At 40.2% G+C, this 13,092-nt stretch overlaps 1 protein-coding gene across 1 annotated transcript in view; it reads right to left on the minus strand.

The window, feature by feature from the left end:
* Window positions 1-1,604: 1,604 nt before the first annotated feature.
* SYTL5 (synaptotagmin like 5) overlaps window positions 1,605-13,092 on the minus strand; it is a 142,888-nt gene continuing 131,400 nt past the window's right edge. Inside the window, exons 17-19 of the mRNA XM_081809002.1 lie at window positions 10,164-10,372; window positions 8,949-9,093; window positions 1,605-5,405 (exon numbers count right to left, since the gene is read on the minus strand). Of these exons, the coding sequence (XP_081665128.1) occupies window positions 8,951-9,093; window positions 10,164-10,372 (352 nt within the window). The 3' untranslated portion in view covers window positions 1,605-5,405; window positions 8,949-8,950. The remainder of the gene's footprint in view (window positions 5,406-8,948; window positions 9,094-10,163; window positions 10,373-13,092) is intronic.

Raw genomic sequence — 13,092 nt, forward strand, 5'->3', positions numbered from 1 at the left:
CACTTGTTCCTTTGTCTCTATGGGGACAATTACAAATTAGGAAAAGGAAACACAGTAGACTTTTCCAAAGACACAGCTTTTATACTCACCTGACTAGACTCAGTCATTTCTAGATTTCTCTAATAAGACAGCCTATGCAATTCCAATCAGGACTTTAGCTAAAGGACTGATAAATTCTAGACAGGCAGCCTAGACTAAGTAAGGCCTTAGGCTGTAAATAAAGCTATTAAAAATAGGCTTGGCCAGAATATATGGCAGTTGTTCCACAGAGCAGTGAATGTGAACTACCTGCAACTGCTGAGGAATCTGATGTGTTTCCAGACCTGCGGACCATTCTGTTCTTACAGAAAGCTCCGGACCCAGTTCATGTCGAGTCACAAACAACAACAGTACTGCTTCACAAAAAGCACATTTGTACCCACACTGGTAGCATTTGCTTTAGAGTTATCTCATTTCGTGAGAAATGGAATGACTACATAGTATTTTAATGTTTTAGCCCTGGTGTAACAACTAGGAATCCTGGGCTAGGCTATGACCTTCTCGTTGACTATCCATCTCAAGACTGAGAAAGAGCATCTAAGTACTTAGGAAGAATCAGCGTTGACTCTGATTTTTGAGGTTTATTCTGAACACACCATCTGTCATACCACTATACCGTATCCGTCTTTGAGATGAGCTGTACTATGAATGCTAATCATTCAATGATTCATTCATTCACCAGGAATATATCACAACTAGCCTAGTTCATTGATTCTAAGATGCACATTTTTTTTTCACATTTTAACATCTCTGAAGTGGGGAGTGTCTTACAATCAATGACATCCTTTTTAGTCAAAGTCCTGTTGGGAAACAGATAGCAGGCTCAGATGGGAATTGAAGAGGACATAATGAAAGGATTATAATGGCATGGGCATGGTAAAAGAACTCAGTGAGGGGTACTGTAGCACTTCAAAGCTTGCAGTATCAAAGGATATTTACCACCCTAGGCTTGGAGGGTAAGCGGAGGAAGTGATCAGCAGAACCCAGAGAGAACTGTACGTATAGTTTTAGGACAGACCACCTGAGAGGAGCTGGGGCAGAGGAACACAGCCTCTCACAGCCTTCAGCCCCGCAGGGAGGGAGTATGGGGGATAAACACCCTGAACTGTCTTTCCTCTTGTCCTCTAATCTCCACTATTGGCTCCAGTTGGCCAAACTCAACTGAAAACCAGAGGACAAAGAGCAAAGCTCAAGCAGTTTGGAAAAGCACCCCATACATAAAAAAACGTCCCTTCGGAACCCTTCCCTCGTCACTACCTATGATTTATTCAGGAGAGTGCAAAGAGAGCTATGGTGTCAGGGTTCAGATTTACAGGAAGGTAAGTGAGCAAGACCCACAATGATGGTCAGATTCAGTAGGTGAGCACCAAGAAGAGTCACGTTCAACATCATCCTCACCTGAGAAACAAAAACCAGACAATCTGTGTGTCAGTTCAGCAAATGTGCTTTTCTCCGAAGACAACTAAGTATAAAAACAGGAGGAACAGGTGACATACAATCAATCCTCAAGGATATACAAGCCATTTTCAAGGACTCGGGAATAACTTGCAATAGAACACATTAGAGATGTTAGCAAAGTGAATTTAATGAAAAAGACATTAAACTTTGCAGCAAGTACAGGGTGGCACAAAGCTTTGGTTTGGGGTACATGTTCCCCCTTACAGAAGCTTAAAAGTAGGCATGTTACACGTTTAAGTATTGTTACTAATTTTGCCCTGAACATGGCAAGACAAGTAAACAGGAAGAGTTGTTTGGAGCCAACAACAGAACCGAGAAAACCAGCAAAATGAATGCAGCCCTCCCATCATCTCCAGGGGATTTTAAAATACGTTATTGTTTCCTAGAGTGTTCCATCCTTTCCTCTTTACTTAAAAACAAAGATACTGTATTATACACCTAAAAACATGTTAAGAGGGCAGATCTCACGTTAAGTGCTCTTGCTACAATTAAAAAAGGAAATAAAAACAAATGGACAATCAAGCCACAAAAAGCCACGGAGAAATCTTAAATGCATCAAGTGAAACAAGCAAGTCAGAAAAGGCCACATACCATATGATTTCAACTCTATGACATTCTGAGAAAAGACCAAGACGCTACAGAGATGGTAAAAAGATCAGTGGTTGCTACAGGTTGGAGCACAGGGGATTTCAATGGCACCAAAACTCTTCTGCACGATGATGTAATTGTAGATACACGATATTTTGCATTTGTCAAAACCCACAGAACTGTAAAACACCAAGAATGAACCCTATCTATGGACTTTAATTAATAATGATGTCCCAATACTAATTCACCAGTTGCAATAAATGTGCCACACCACCATGTTCGTTAGAAGAGAAACTTGCAGGGGAGGGGGCAGTGTATATGGGAACTCTCTGTACTTTCTGCTCACTTTTTCTGTAAACCTAATACAGCTATGATCAATAATATCTATTGATTTAAAAACAAACAAAGAGATCAACTTCCTATCCGAGCAGGAGTTGAGGAGAGTAAATGGACAGCCAAAGCAGGTGGGTGCCAGGGACAAAGCAGAAATGAACAGACTCACAGGTAGGTGACCCAGCCTTTGGCATTTTGGAAAGTTACCCCTCTTATTGCTTCCTGAGGAGATCCCCCGTTCCAGTGTCCCAGTGACCCAATGGTCTTTAGCTGTTCTTAGGATATTGAAAGTGTGTCTTCCTTCTCCAGCCTGCTAAACTCTTAGACTCATCTTCAGGCCCAGAAAATACAAAAAAACCCAACCTGCTTGTGACAACAACACTCAGTCTAGGGATGGGGATCTAGTGCATTCAGTTGGGCCAATTCTTGCCCTGATGATGTGGTGCCCCTCTACAAGGTTGTTTAAATATTTGTGTAACATTTATTTTGAGGAACACCTGCCTGGTAGAAGGGGTACAAAGGAAACACCCAATGGAGGTAACTGCCCCCCCTTTCCCTATGTCCTTAGCAATTCATGTCTGGCCCAAATTGTATTCCCTATTCAACAAAACAAAAGCCTTGCCTTCAAATAGACCTTTCTTAGAATTTCTCAACCATGAATTGCTCTTCAGGCATGGGGTCCCCTCCTCACTTATCTACTGAAACAGACATTATTTCTTCCTGCTAATACCATACTCTTCCTTTGAGAAGTTCACTACCTCATTACCTTTTCAGGGATGTTTAATGCCCTTATCACTTGGCACCCTGGTAAGTAGCCAGGACAGTCCCCACCCAACCCCATAAACTGGCTTTGTGCGTTCAGATGATTTACAAGCATATGACTCCAATGGAGCTGGGTTTGGAGGTGAAAGGAAAAAGCTGAAAATTAACAATTAATATTTCCATTAATCCATGTGGAAAAAAAGCCTTCTGGGCATCTTCTAAGGTTCTTCAATACACCCCATCAGTCAGAGGGACAATGTAAGAAGATATTTAGGAATTAAGGACAGATTAATTGGAGGTGATGAGGCAGGTCAAAAGCAAAAAGACTCAGGAGAGCCTAGACATCTATTTCTTCACATCAACTGAAAGCCAATGATCTCTCTCCAAAAATGTCTATTTATGAATAATGAATATGGGAAAACAAAAGAAAAGAACCATAAACGATGGTCATAAACTGCCTTGTAATGGAATGGCTTCCTCCCTTCCTTCTTTTTGAATGCGAGAGATTTAAAAAGTTGTGTTTTTGGGACTCATCCTTTCTCATGGATTTGCACAAACAAGTTTCAATCTTAAGACAAAAGGAACATTTGGCTAAGCAAAAAAAAAAAAAAAAATGCATGGAAGGAGCAATCAGATTCCTTCCTCCAAAGTAAACAGATCTAATGATAAAGGAGTGAAACTAAAATATTTAGATTCAAAAACGTATCTAGTTCCCTGCTCTTCTAGAAGGAGACATTTTTTTCCCTCACAAATGCCAATGATTTATGCTTTAACAATAATAAGATTTTATTTGCTTGCTGTATTGGTTTTTGCCTCAACCAAGGAAAAAGGAAAGCAGAGATAAGTCCCCTTTTGTGCTGAAATACTAAAGAGAAAGATACGATCTACTACCCTATATGAGTGTTCTATCATTTATGGGCAATACTGACTATATATTCCACTTCTCTTTTCCAAATAGGGAAGGAAACCTCTACCAGAACAGTTTGATGAATTCCAGTGAGGTAAATGATGTACAACTGTGAATCTTTGAAACACCATGCATTCCTCATAATGACAACAGTAGCTTGTATTTCTATGGAATTTGTTTCAACAGAATGGTACATTTCCTTCTGCAAATAAAAAGCATGATTCTGAACAACATCCCCATGAGGAAGGCAGGTTTGATCTCCCTGGCATGAAGGATAGACAACGGGCCACAGAAAGAGATGGTCCTCACAATGGAAGAGGGTGTTAAGGAAAAGTGTGGCAACATGATGTACTTGCAGATTCCACAACCTAGTAACAAAAAATGGACCACAGTTTTTTCTCTCCATCAAATAAAACACATTCTGAAATATTTATTATCTAGTCAGATGAAGCAGGACATTCCAGCCTGAAAATAAATAAATTACTATCACCCACGATGGGTAACATAGCACAAAATAAGGGTTTTTTTTTTTTTTCTTTTTCTTTCTTGTATTTCTGCTGTACACTGGAAACCACTTCACTATATATAGAATGATTAAGCCCTAATGAAGCATTCAGGAAAAAAAGGGCCTAAGAGATTATGAACCACAGAGTGCTGTAACTAGCTCACCAATGACCTTTTCCCCCTACAGTGCATTACAAAGCATATTTCATGTCTTCACTAACTCCAAGTTAGCCCAATTATTCCTATTTTACAGGCAAACAGATCAAGGCCTAGACTGGATAATTAACTTGACTGAGGTCACACAGTTGGTAAATAGTCGAGACTTGAGCTAATATCATCTGAGTCTGAGGTTAGGCTCCTTCCACCTCACCATGGTTGTCTTGCAATGAACAATGTCCAGGTTAGCCAAATCCAATCTGCCATCATGACAGAGTTAGTCCAAACAATATAGTCGAGTTATTTTGTCTTCTAATGCAGTGTTTCTCAAACTGTGATCCATTTGTATTAGAATCACCCAAGAAGCTGATAAACATGATGGAAATTCCTGGGAATCCTGTTCAGTAGGTTTGGAGCAATGCTCTGGAATCCATGTATTAAATTCACACTCCAGATGATTCAGACAATCCTTTGGAATCCTTGATGTGGCCCAATTTCCATGGCTATTGTTCAAACTTTCCAATATTTGTGATAGTGTTGCCTGTGTAGATTTCCTCCTCCTATTTGTTTTAATTTCAGAAGCCATAAATGGTACCATAGTAGGAGGAAAGCCCTTCTGCCAACTTCTAAGGGCAATGCTCAGTTTGATGCGAAATATCTACATGGAACAAAAAATAAACATTGATCACAGTCCCAAATGCCATAGGCTTTTACTCTGAGGTACTTCTGGGATTACTTGATATTTGGATCTCCTTTGTTTCTACAAGTGGGATTTGCCCTTATTTCTTCCATAGCTTTCTTCCCCCCCACCAAATAGAAACCTTAGTGTAGTAGGTGATGATGAGATCAATATTACTGTGATTCAGGTGGGGTGAATTCATCCATTAGTTACTTAAGTACTTAATGATCATTGGTCATAGATTTGTATAAGTTTATTAAGGAAAAAAGAGGCCAGAAATATGAAATCCCATCAAAATATCTTTGTTTTTGGCATTTTTGTGACCTGGAAAATCTACATCCTGATGATTCCAGTTACAGTGACAATGTGAATGAAATGAGAGCTGATAAATAAATTTCCATGTGTCCTGCAAGTGTTGTTGATGAACTGAATGGATAAAGTCAGGCTTTAAAGCTTGCCCATGTCCCTTTACAACTTGTCTGATTCAACTGAGGGAAAATTGAGGGCTGAGAGCTCCAAATAAGGAGGAGAATGCTCCAGGCAAGGCCACGGTCTCTTCTGAGAAGGTGATACGGAGAGCTGGGCTGGAGAGCACCCTCTGTGCTTTTATCTGTGCTGAAATAGGGTGGGGTGAACTGTTCTGGGTTGTAACTATAGTACTTACAGTGACTGGGTAGATGATGGTATGAGGTACTGAGACAGGAGGTACTGAAGTAGACAGAAACGGGGTACAAGAGGAGGGCTGGAATGAAGAGTTCAGTCTTGACTATGTTGAAAACATGAGCTATCCTGGTGGATATGTCATATAGGCAGCTGGATCTGGGTCTGGGGCTGAGAGGAGCGGTCTGGGTTGGAGATGTGAGTGTGAAGTCATAAGCACAGAAAACCACCGAGGCACCGTACATGATAATGCCTGAGAGGGTGTATGAAGTGAGGAGGAAAGAAAGAACGAGCACGGAAGAATCCAGTGTTTATCACTGAACAATCTTTAGCAGAGAAGGAGCGACTAATGAAACAAAGAAAGTAAGCATTTATGTTATTACAGAAGGCCTCTACTGATGGGCTACTGGATTGTTTCCTATCTTTTGCAATAAATACTTTCGTATGTACTCATTTCTCACATCTGTATCTTATCTCTGTAGGAAAAATACCCAAAAGTGGAATGGCTGCATAATACATATGTCTCATTTTCAATGTTAAAGTGTTGATGTTTGAAAGAAAAGATTCTCAGAAAAGCCACCAAATGTAGACAGCATAGTTAACCATATTTAATGTGGCATTTGATAGGCGTGGTTAAAAAATTTGCTATATCCCTGTAATGTAATACCCTATGGCCATAAGAAAGAATGAGGGAAGAGAAAGAAGGCAGACTTACTTTTCACAATTTTGAACTATTTAAATTTTGTGCCATTCACATATATTACCTATATTTAAAAAAATATTTGTACTTCTACACAACACTTAGTAAAACCAAGTGACCCGAAGATCAATTTGCCTTTCTTTCTGAGAGCAACACCACAGGTTTCTGATGGACTTCTGCATACCTGGGTTTTTGAATTATGGATATACCCAGTTAGATATTGGATTTTATGAAACCATAATACAGAGACTTGCTCTAAAAGTGGCAAAGGTCTGAACACATAGAGCTATACTCATCTAGAGTACAAGCTATAAATTTTGGAATTTATTATTTTGCCACTTTTATTATTAATGAATAAATCTACTTTATTTTGTTTACATTGGAGAGGTCTCCAGACTTCACCAACATCACCCTCTCACGTGCCCTAAAAATGTCACTGAAGACAGAATGAGTCAGATCAAGTCTGCAGACAATTAATTTTTCCAATATAGGAAGTAGTGATGATCTTACAGTTTTTGTTTTCCATTTTTAAGAAGAGCGGCATAGGGATATGAGTGTTGAGTTTAAAAAAAAGTTCCATATACACTAGACCAATAAATTCAACTTTTGAGAATTAGCCTATTTTTGAATAATATTGAAAATGGACTGCTTATTACCAAGAATAATGTTAAATATATTCTTAATTCAGTTTTTAAAATTCAAGAAGAAATTCAGAATATGGAAAAATTAGCTTGAATAAGTCTGAAGATGATTCTAGCTTTCGTACCACTAAAATTCCGTTTCTATCCTTTCAAAGATTTTATATGAATTCAAGTGAAAAAATGAGCTGAGGGGCTAGAACAGGACTCCAGAAGAAGAATGAGTCAGGAACTTCATACTGAAATAACCCGACTCTTCTCCATCTCCTTCATCTATGCCCTCCCGTCCACCCTGATAAGCATAAGATTATGCCAAGGGCTACAGTGGAAAGAATACTGGCCAACAAGTCACACCCTGGATTTAAGTCTGGATACAGTCATAGCTTCTATATGAACTTGGGCACGTCATTTCAGCTCTCTGGGGGCTTCAGATTTGGAATATGCAACCTAAGGAACCAGGTCTGAGGTACCTTTTAGCTTTAACTACTTTTGCATCTAAGTGTGGGGGCTAACGCATCTGGAATTCCAGGTAATACAAGGTATAGTAGATTGAACTACTGGCCACGATTCTTCTTCCCTTCCTGCATTCTCATCCTTGCCGTGACTTCACTGTGAGCAGAGTATATTTCCCTGCTGCTTAATTTTAGGCTTGGCCAGATGACTGCCTTTGACCAATGGGATATCAGTAGATATGATGCATGCAGGGGCTCAAAATGTACATTAGTTCTTATTCCCCTGTAGTTAGTGGCTTAGAATATTTTATAACATAAATGTTTACAATGGAGCTGTCTAATTGCTAGGTCATAACTAGGGTGACACTGCATCTCCCTTTTCCCAGGTCGATCCTGGTTTGCATCTGTTGTTCGGGTAGAAAGGTTTAGTTCTTTGCTTCTCAAAAGTGGGCTGATTTCGATGACAAATTATATAGTCACCATAGAAAAACGGGTCAGTTCATCTTGAAAACTTACCTGGTTAATCCACAAGTTTGCTACAATAACAGAGCTATCTCCTTGTGCAAGCAACCATCCCCACAATGCCTTTTTTTTTTTTTTTTAATTTTGGATTATGGGAATTCCCAGGGTGAGAAAAGGGTGGCCAGTATCCCTTCTTACTCTTCAAGTGATCTACATTATGAGTGGCCCCTTTATCCCTCAAACCATTTTAGGAAATGCAAAATAACGCAATAATAGAAAAAGTTTAGGGAGTCCAAATTTCAACTGTAGTTTCAAAGAAACTTGTACCATTTCCCTTATGGTATAAAGCCTATGGATCATTGCACAATTTGCCTGTTGACAGGACAGTGTGGCACCCTTTCTATCATCCAATCAAAAAGGCCCTGGCCCCTGGACATATAGAGGTACATGCTCTTCTAGACACTCGGCAAGACCCTAAATGTTCATAACACAGACATCTCTACCCTCGGGTGAGAAATGGCAGGGAAGCAGAATGCCAGGTCCCAAGACCGATACTGGGATGAAATGGCAGCCAGACAGTGCCTGGAGGCCTCACTTTGGAGACTGGTACCTTCAGAGCCTACACTTCCCCATGCTGGACCGGAGCATGAGTACACCCTCGACGGGAGTCCCAGGACTGTCCGCCATCTTCTGCCATAGGCGTTGCTCTTCCCCCTGAGAGTCCATCCAATCCACATTCTTCCCATGGCTCACACCTAAGGAAGGGACAAGGGAGCATTACACTTCACAGATGAAATGTTTTGATCTTCTGGAAGACCCCTATCAACCTCTGAGCGGGCCTTATTGAGCAGAGAGTCCTTCACTGGCTTGTTTTCACTTACCCTGTCTAGTGAGTAGTGTTAGAATGACAGACTCCCTTTGCAGTCGGCACTACGCTCTTCTGCCAAGATAATGAGAAACCAATCAGGATGGCCTTCGTGGCTCATTTCTTCCCCAGCTGTGGTAGTTTGTCAGAGAGCTGGCTCATCGGGACTGAGTTAACATGACAGAAGAAGAGGCTGAAGTGAGCTCTGAGGCTCTCCTTTTTTAACAAGGCCACTTCTCTGGCCTGGGGAGTTTTCAGTTTAGTGGAATAGATATTTTTGGCTCTCCTTAATCTATAACTAAGCACAGCACCACAGAGGTGGGGTTGTTCTCAACAGGAGTATTGACCATGGTGCGTGCAGACCCTCTACGTCTGATGTAAGTTCTGGGATAATGAGGGTCTTGCGGAACCACATGTGCCCTGCCACCGCCATTTCCCTCCAGTCCGCCCTGTTGTGGTTGTGTCTTGTGGCATCAGTGGCCTGTTTCTGCAATCCGTTTGAACAACATTAGATGTTATTTTGTAGGGGTGGGGGGGAAATGGGTTTCCTTTCAATTCAACCAGTGAGTCATCTGAGAAGAGGATGAAGTAAAGTTGGTCTTGGAAGTCGTTCTCTCCCCTATATCCTCTCCTGAGAAAAACCTGAAATAACACCCACGAAAGTAGTTGAAATTCACTTAGACTAAAGTGTAAGTGATATTTTATAAAAGGGCTGAATATACACATTATATATCCTAAACTTAGAGCCAAGGGATACAAACCTATGAAGCAGTATTTTGATTTTAACAAGATTTTACTTTAACAAGCAGATTCTTGGCTAAAGGAATGGAGCATCTGTGGTAATTTCAGGAATCAGCTAAGCTGAAGCTACATGTACATCTACTACATATTAACCTGCAGGAACCACTCTCCCGCCCCATGCCTAGTCACAGACCATCTCAGGGTCCCCAAGTCCCTCACCGGTCCCAGAATTCAAACGAACTCCTCCCAGAAAGATGTTGCTGGAAAAGGGCTCCTTGTCCCAGACGGTAAGTTCTAGGCAAACATTCTTTATGTCCTGGGGGCTCAGGCCACTGAACATGAAAGTATGATTCCACTGAGGGTTAACACTCTTCTTTATCACGAGAGTTTTGTGCTTGGTAGCTTTGCTATCATCTGGGAGCAGGTAGCTGCAAGAGAAAATGCAATCAAGCCATTGGTGAAACAGAAAATGGCATCCCCATTTTCAATTATTTAGTTAGTTTATTTATTCAGTTATTTCGATTCCCCATAATTCTTGGTGCGTGTCTGTGTGTATATTTGATTTTTTTCTTCAAGGTTCTTATATGCTTAGGTCTAGATTTAAGTGGAAGGTTTTATTGTTTATTTTAAGTAGGACAATAGTAAAATGCCTGCACTCTCCTTTCTAATCCTATTTTGGTTCTTCTGTCATCTTGAAATGAAAGTATCTCCGGTAGTAGGTACTTACAATAAAGAAGACACATTGCAACACTTGAGATTTCATTTCATGTACCAAGAAGAGATGGCTTATCCCCTGATACTCATTCTCTCCTTATTCTTTAAAACAGACTCATTTTTTTTTTTTTTTAGCTAGGCAGAAGAGTGCCCAGAATAAAGGCTACATTCCCAGCCTCCCTTGCAGCCAGTATAGCCATGTACTAAGCTCCAGCCCAAAGGATTTACAAAGTGCTTCTGCATGAAATTGCTGGGAATTGTCTTGACAGCTGGAATCTGGATGGGATAGCTGAAACTCCAGCAGCAATCTTGGCCCGTGAGGTGGATACCATAACAAGATAGAAGAAACATGGGTCCCAAATTATCATGATGTTTTCATACCTGCCCTAGATGCTTTACCCTTTGTCTTTGTTTACATGCAAGAGAAAAAACTTTGCTTTCTCATGCTCTCTTTCCTTTTTAAAGATTTATTTATTTATTTTGAGAGAGAGAGAGCACGCGCGAGCAAGTGGGGGAGGGGCAGAAAGAGAAGGAGGGAGAGAATCTCAAGCCGAAACCCCACTGAGCACAGAACCCTATGCGGGCCTCGATCTCAGGACTCCAAGATCATGACCTGAGTCGAAACCAAGAGTCGGATGTTCAACTGACTGAGCCACCCAGATGCCCCCTTTCTAATGCTTTCTTAAAAATCCGAGGTTCCTTTAAAATCAGCTCAATATTTAAGTGTAATTAGATAATTTACTAGAAAGTTATTGGCCTTTTCCTCATTATAGAACAAAGATACTGTCCTTTATTATCTCTGCTTTGTAAATGTTCAACATGATAAAGTGAAAACTATTTCAAAAGATGTTAAGTCACCCCTGTTAAGGCCACGATGAGGCCATAGGTAAGGAGCCATTCCCTCATCCCACTAGACAGTGGGCAGGAAGAGGCCTGAACTGGATGGTGGGGCTGATGAGGCAAATTGCAATGGCAGGATCCAAATAAAGCATTTCTTTTGTGCTTAAAACTTTTGTGAGAAAGAATGATGGACAGATGAACTGGGACTCAGGCCCACACACTCAACAGTAGGAAAACCCCAGATATCTGCTTCTCCTTACTATTGGCTTTAGCAAAATTAGAATGCGTGAGGGTAAATGTTTGACTCTTTTTTCTTGTAGAGTCAATTACACTTTTTAAAGAAGGATTGGTGAGAGGAATAGTAACGTCATTGACTCAAAGAATTAACCTCATGCCCAAAACCTATAATAAATATATAAAAAATAAAGAAAAAGAAAGCCAAACATAACACTACAGAAACTGATCAACCACAAAGAAAGAGAGCAAGAGAAAAACAAAGGAACAGAGAAGAACTACAAAAACAACCAGAAAACAAGGAACAAAATGGCAATAAGTGCCTACCTGTTAATAATTACTTTATTTTTTAAGTTTTATTTAAACTCATTTAATTAACATATAGTGTATTACTAGTTTTAGAGGTAGAGTTCAGTGATTCCTCAGTTGCACATAACACCCAGTGCTCATTCCATCAAGTGCCTTCCTTAATGCCCATCACCCAGTAACCCCATCCCCCCACCCACCTCCCTCCCAGCAACCCTCAGTTTGTTTCCTATAGTTAAGAGTCTCTTATGATTTGTCTCCCTCTCTGATTTTGTCTTATTTTATTTTTCCCTCCCTTCTCCTATGATCCTCTGTTTTGTTTATTAAATTCCACATACGAGTGAAATTATATAATTGTCTTTCTCTGATTGACTTATTTCACTTAGCATAATACCCTCTAGCTCCATCCACATCATTGCAATAATTACTTTAAATATAAATGGTCTAAATGCTCCAACCAAAAGATAGAGGATGGTGGAATGGATAAAAAATACAAGATCCATCTATATGCTGCCTACAAGAGACTCACATCAGACCTAAAGACACATACAAGACTGAAAGTGAAGGGATGAAAAAATCTTACCATGCAAATGGAAGCAAAAAAAAAAAAAAAAGGCAGCTGGGATAGCAATACTTATATCAAACAAAACTGACTTTAAAACAGACTGTAGTTGGTGATGGGCATTAAAGAGGGCACATGATATGAGCACTGGGTGTGAGACAACGGATAAATCACTGAAAACTACATCTGAAACTAATGATGGCTAATTGAATTTAAATTTAATTAAATTAAATTAAAAAATAAATTAAACAGACCGTAACAAGAGACAAAGAAGGGCATTACATAATGATAAAAGGATGGGGGCGCCTGGGTGGCTCAGTCCTTAAGCGTCTGCCTTTGGCTCAGGTCATGATCCCGGGGTCCTGGGATCGAGCCCCACATCAGTGGGAAGCCTGCTTCTCCCTCTCCCACTCCCCCTGCTTGTGTTCCTGCTCTTGCTGTCTCTCTCTGTGAAATAAATAAATAAAATCTTTAAAAAAAATGATAAAAGGA

Source organism: Leptonychotes weddellii, chromosome X (genome assembly GCF_054177405.1).
Source record: "Leptonychotes weddellii isolate Sample4059 chromosome X, ASM5417740v2, whole genome shotgun sequence".
NCBI classification, from domain to species: domain Eukaryota; kingdom Metazoa; phylum Chordata; class Mammalia; order Carnivora; family Phocidae; genus Leptonychotes; species Leptonychotes weddellii.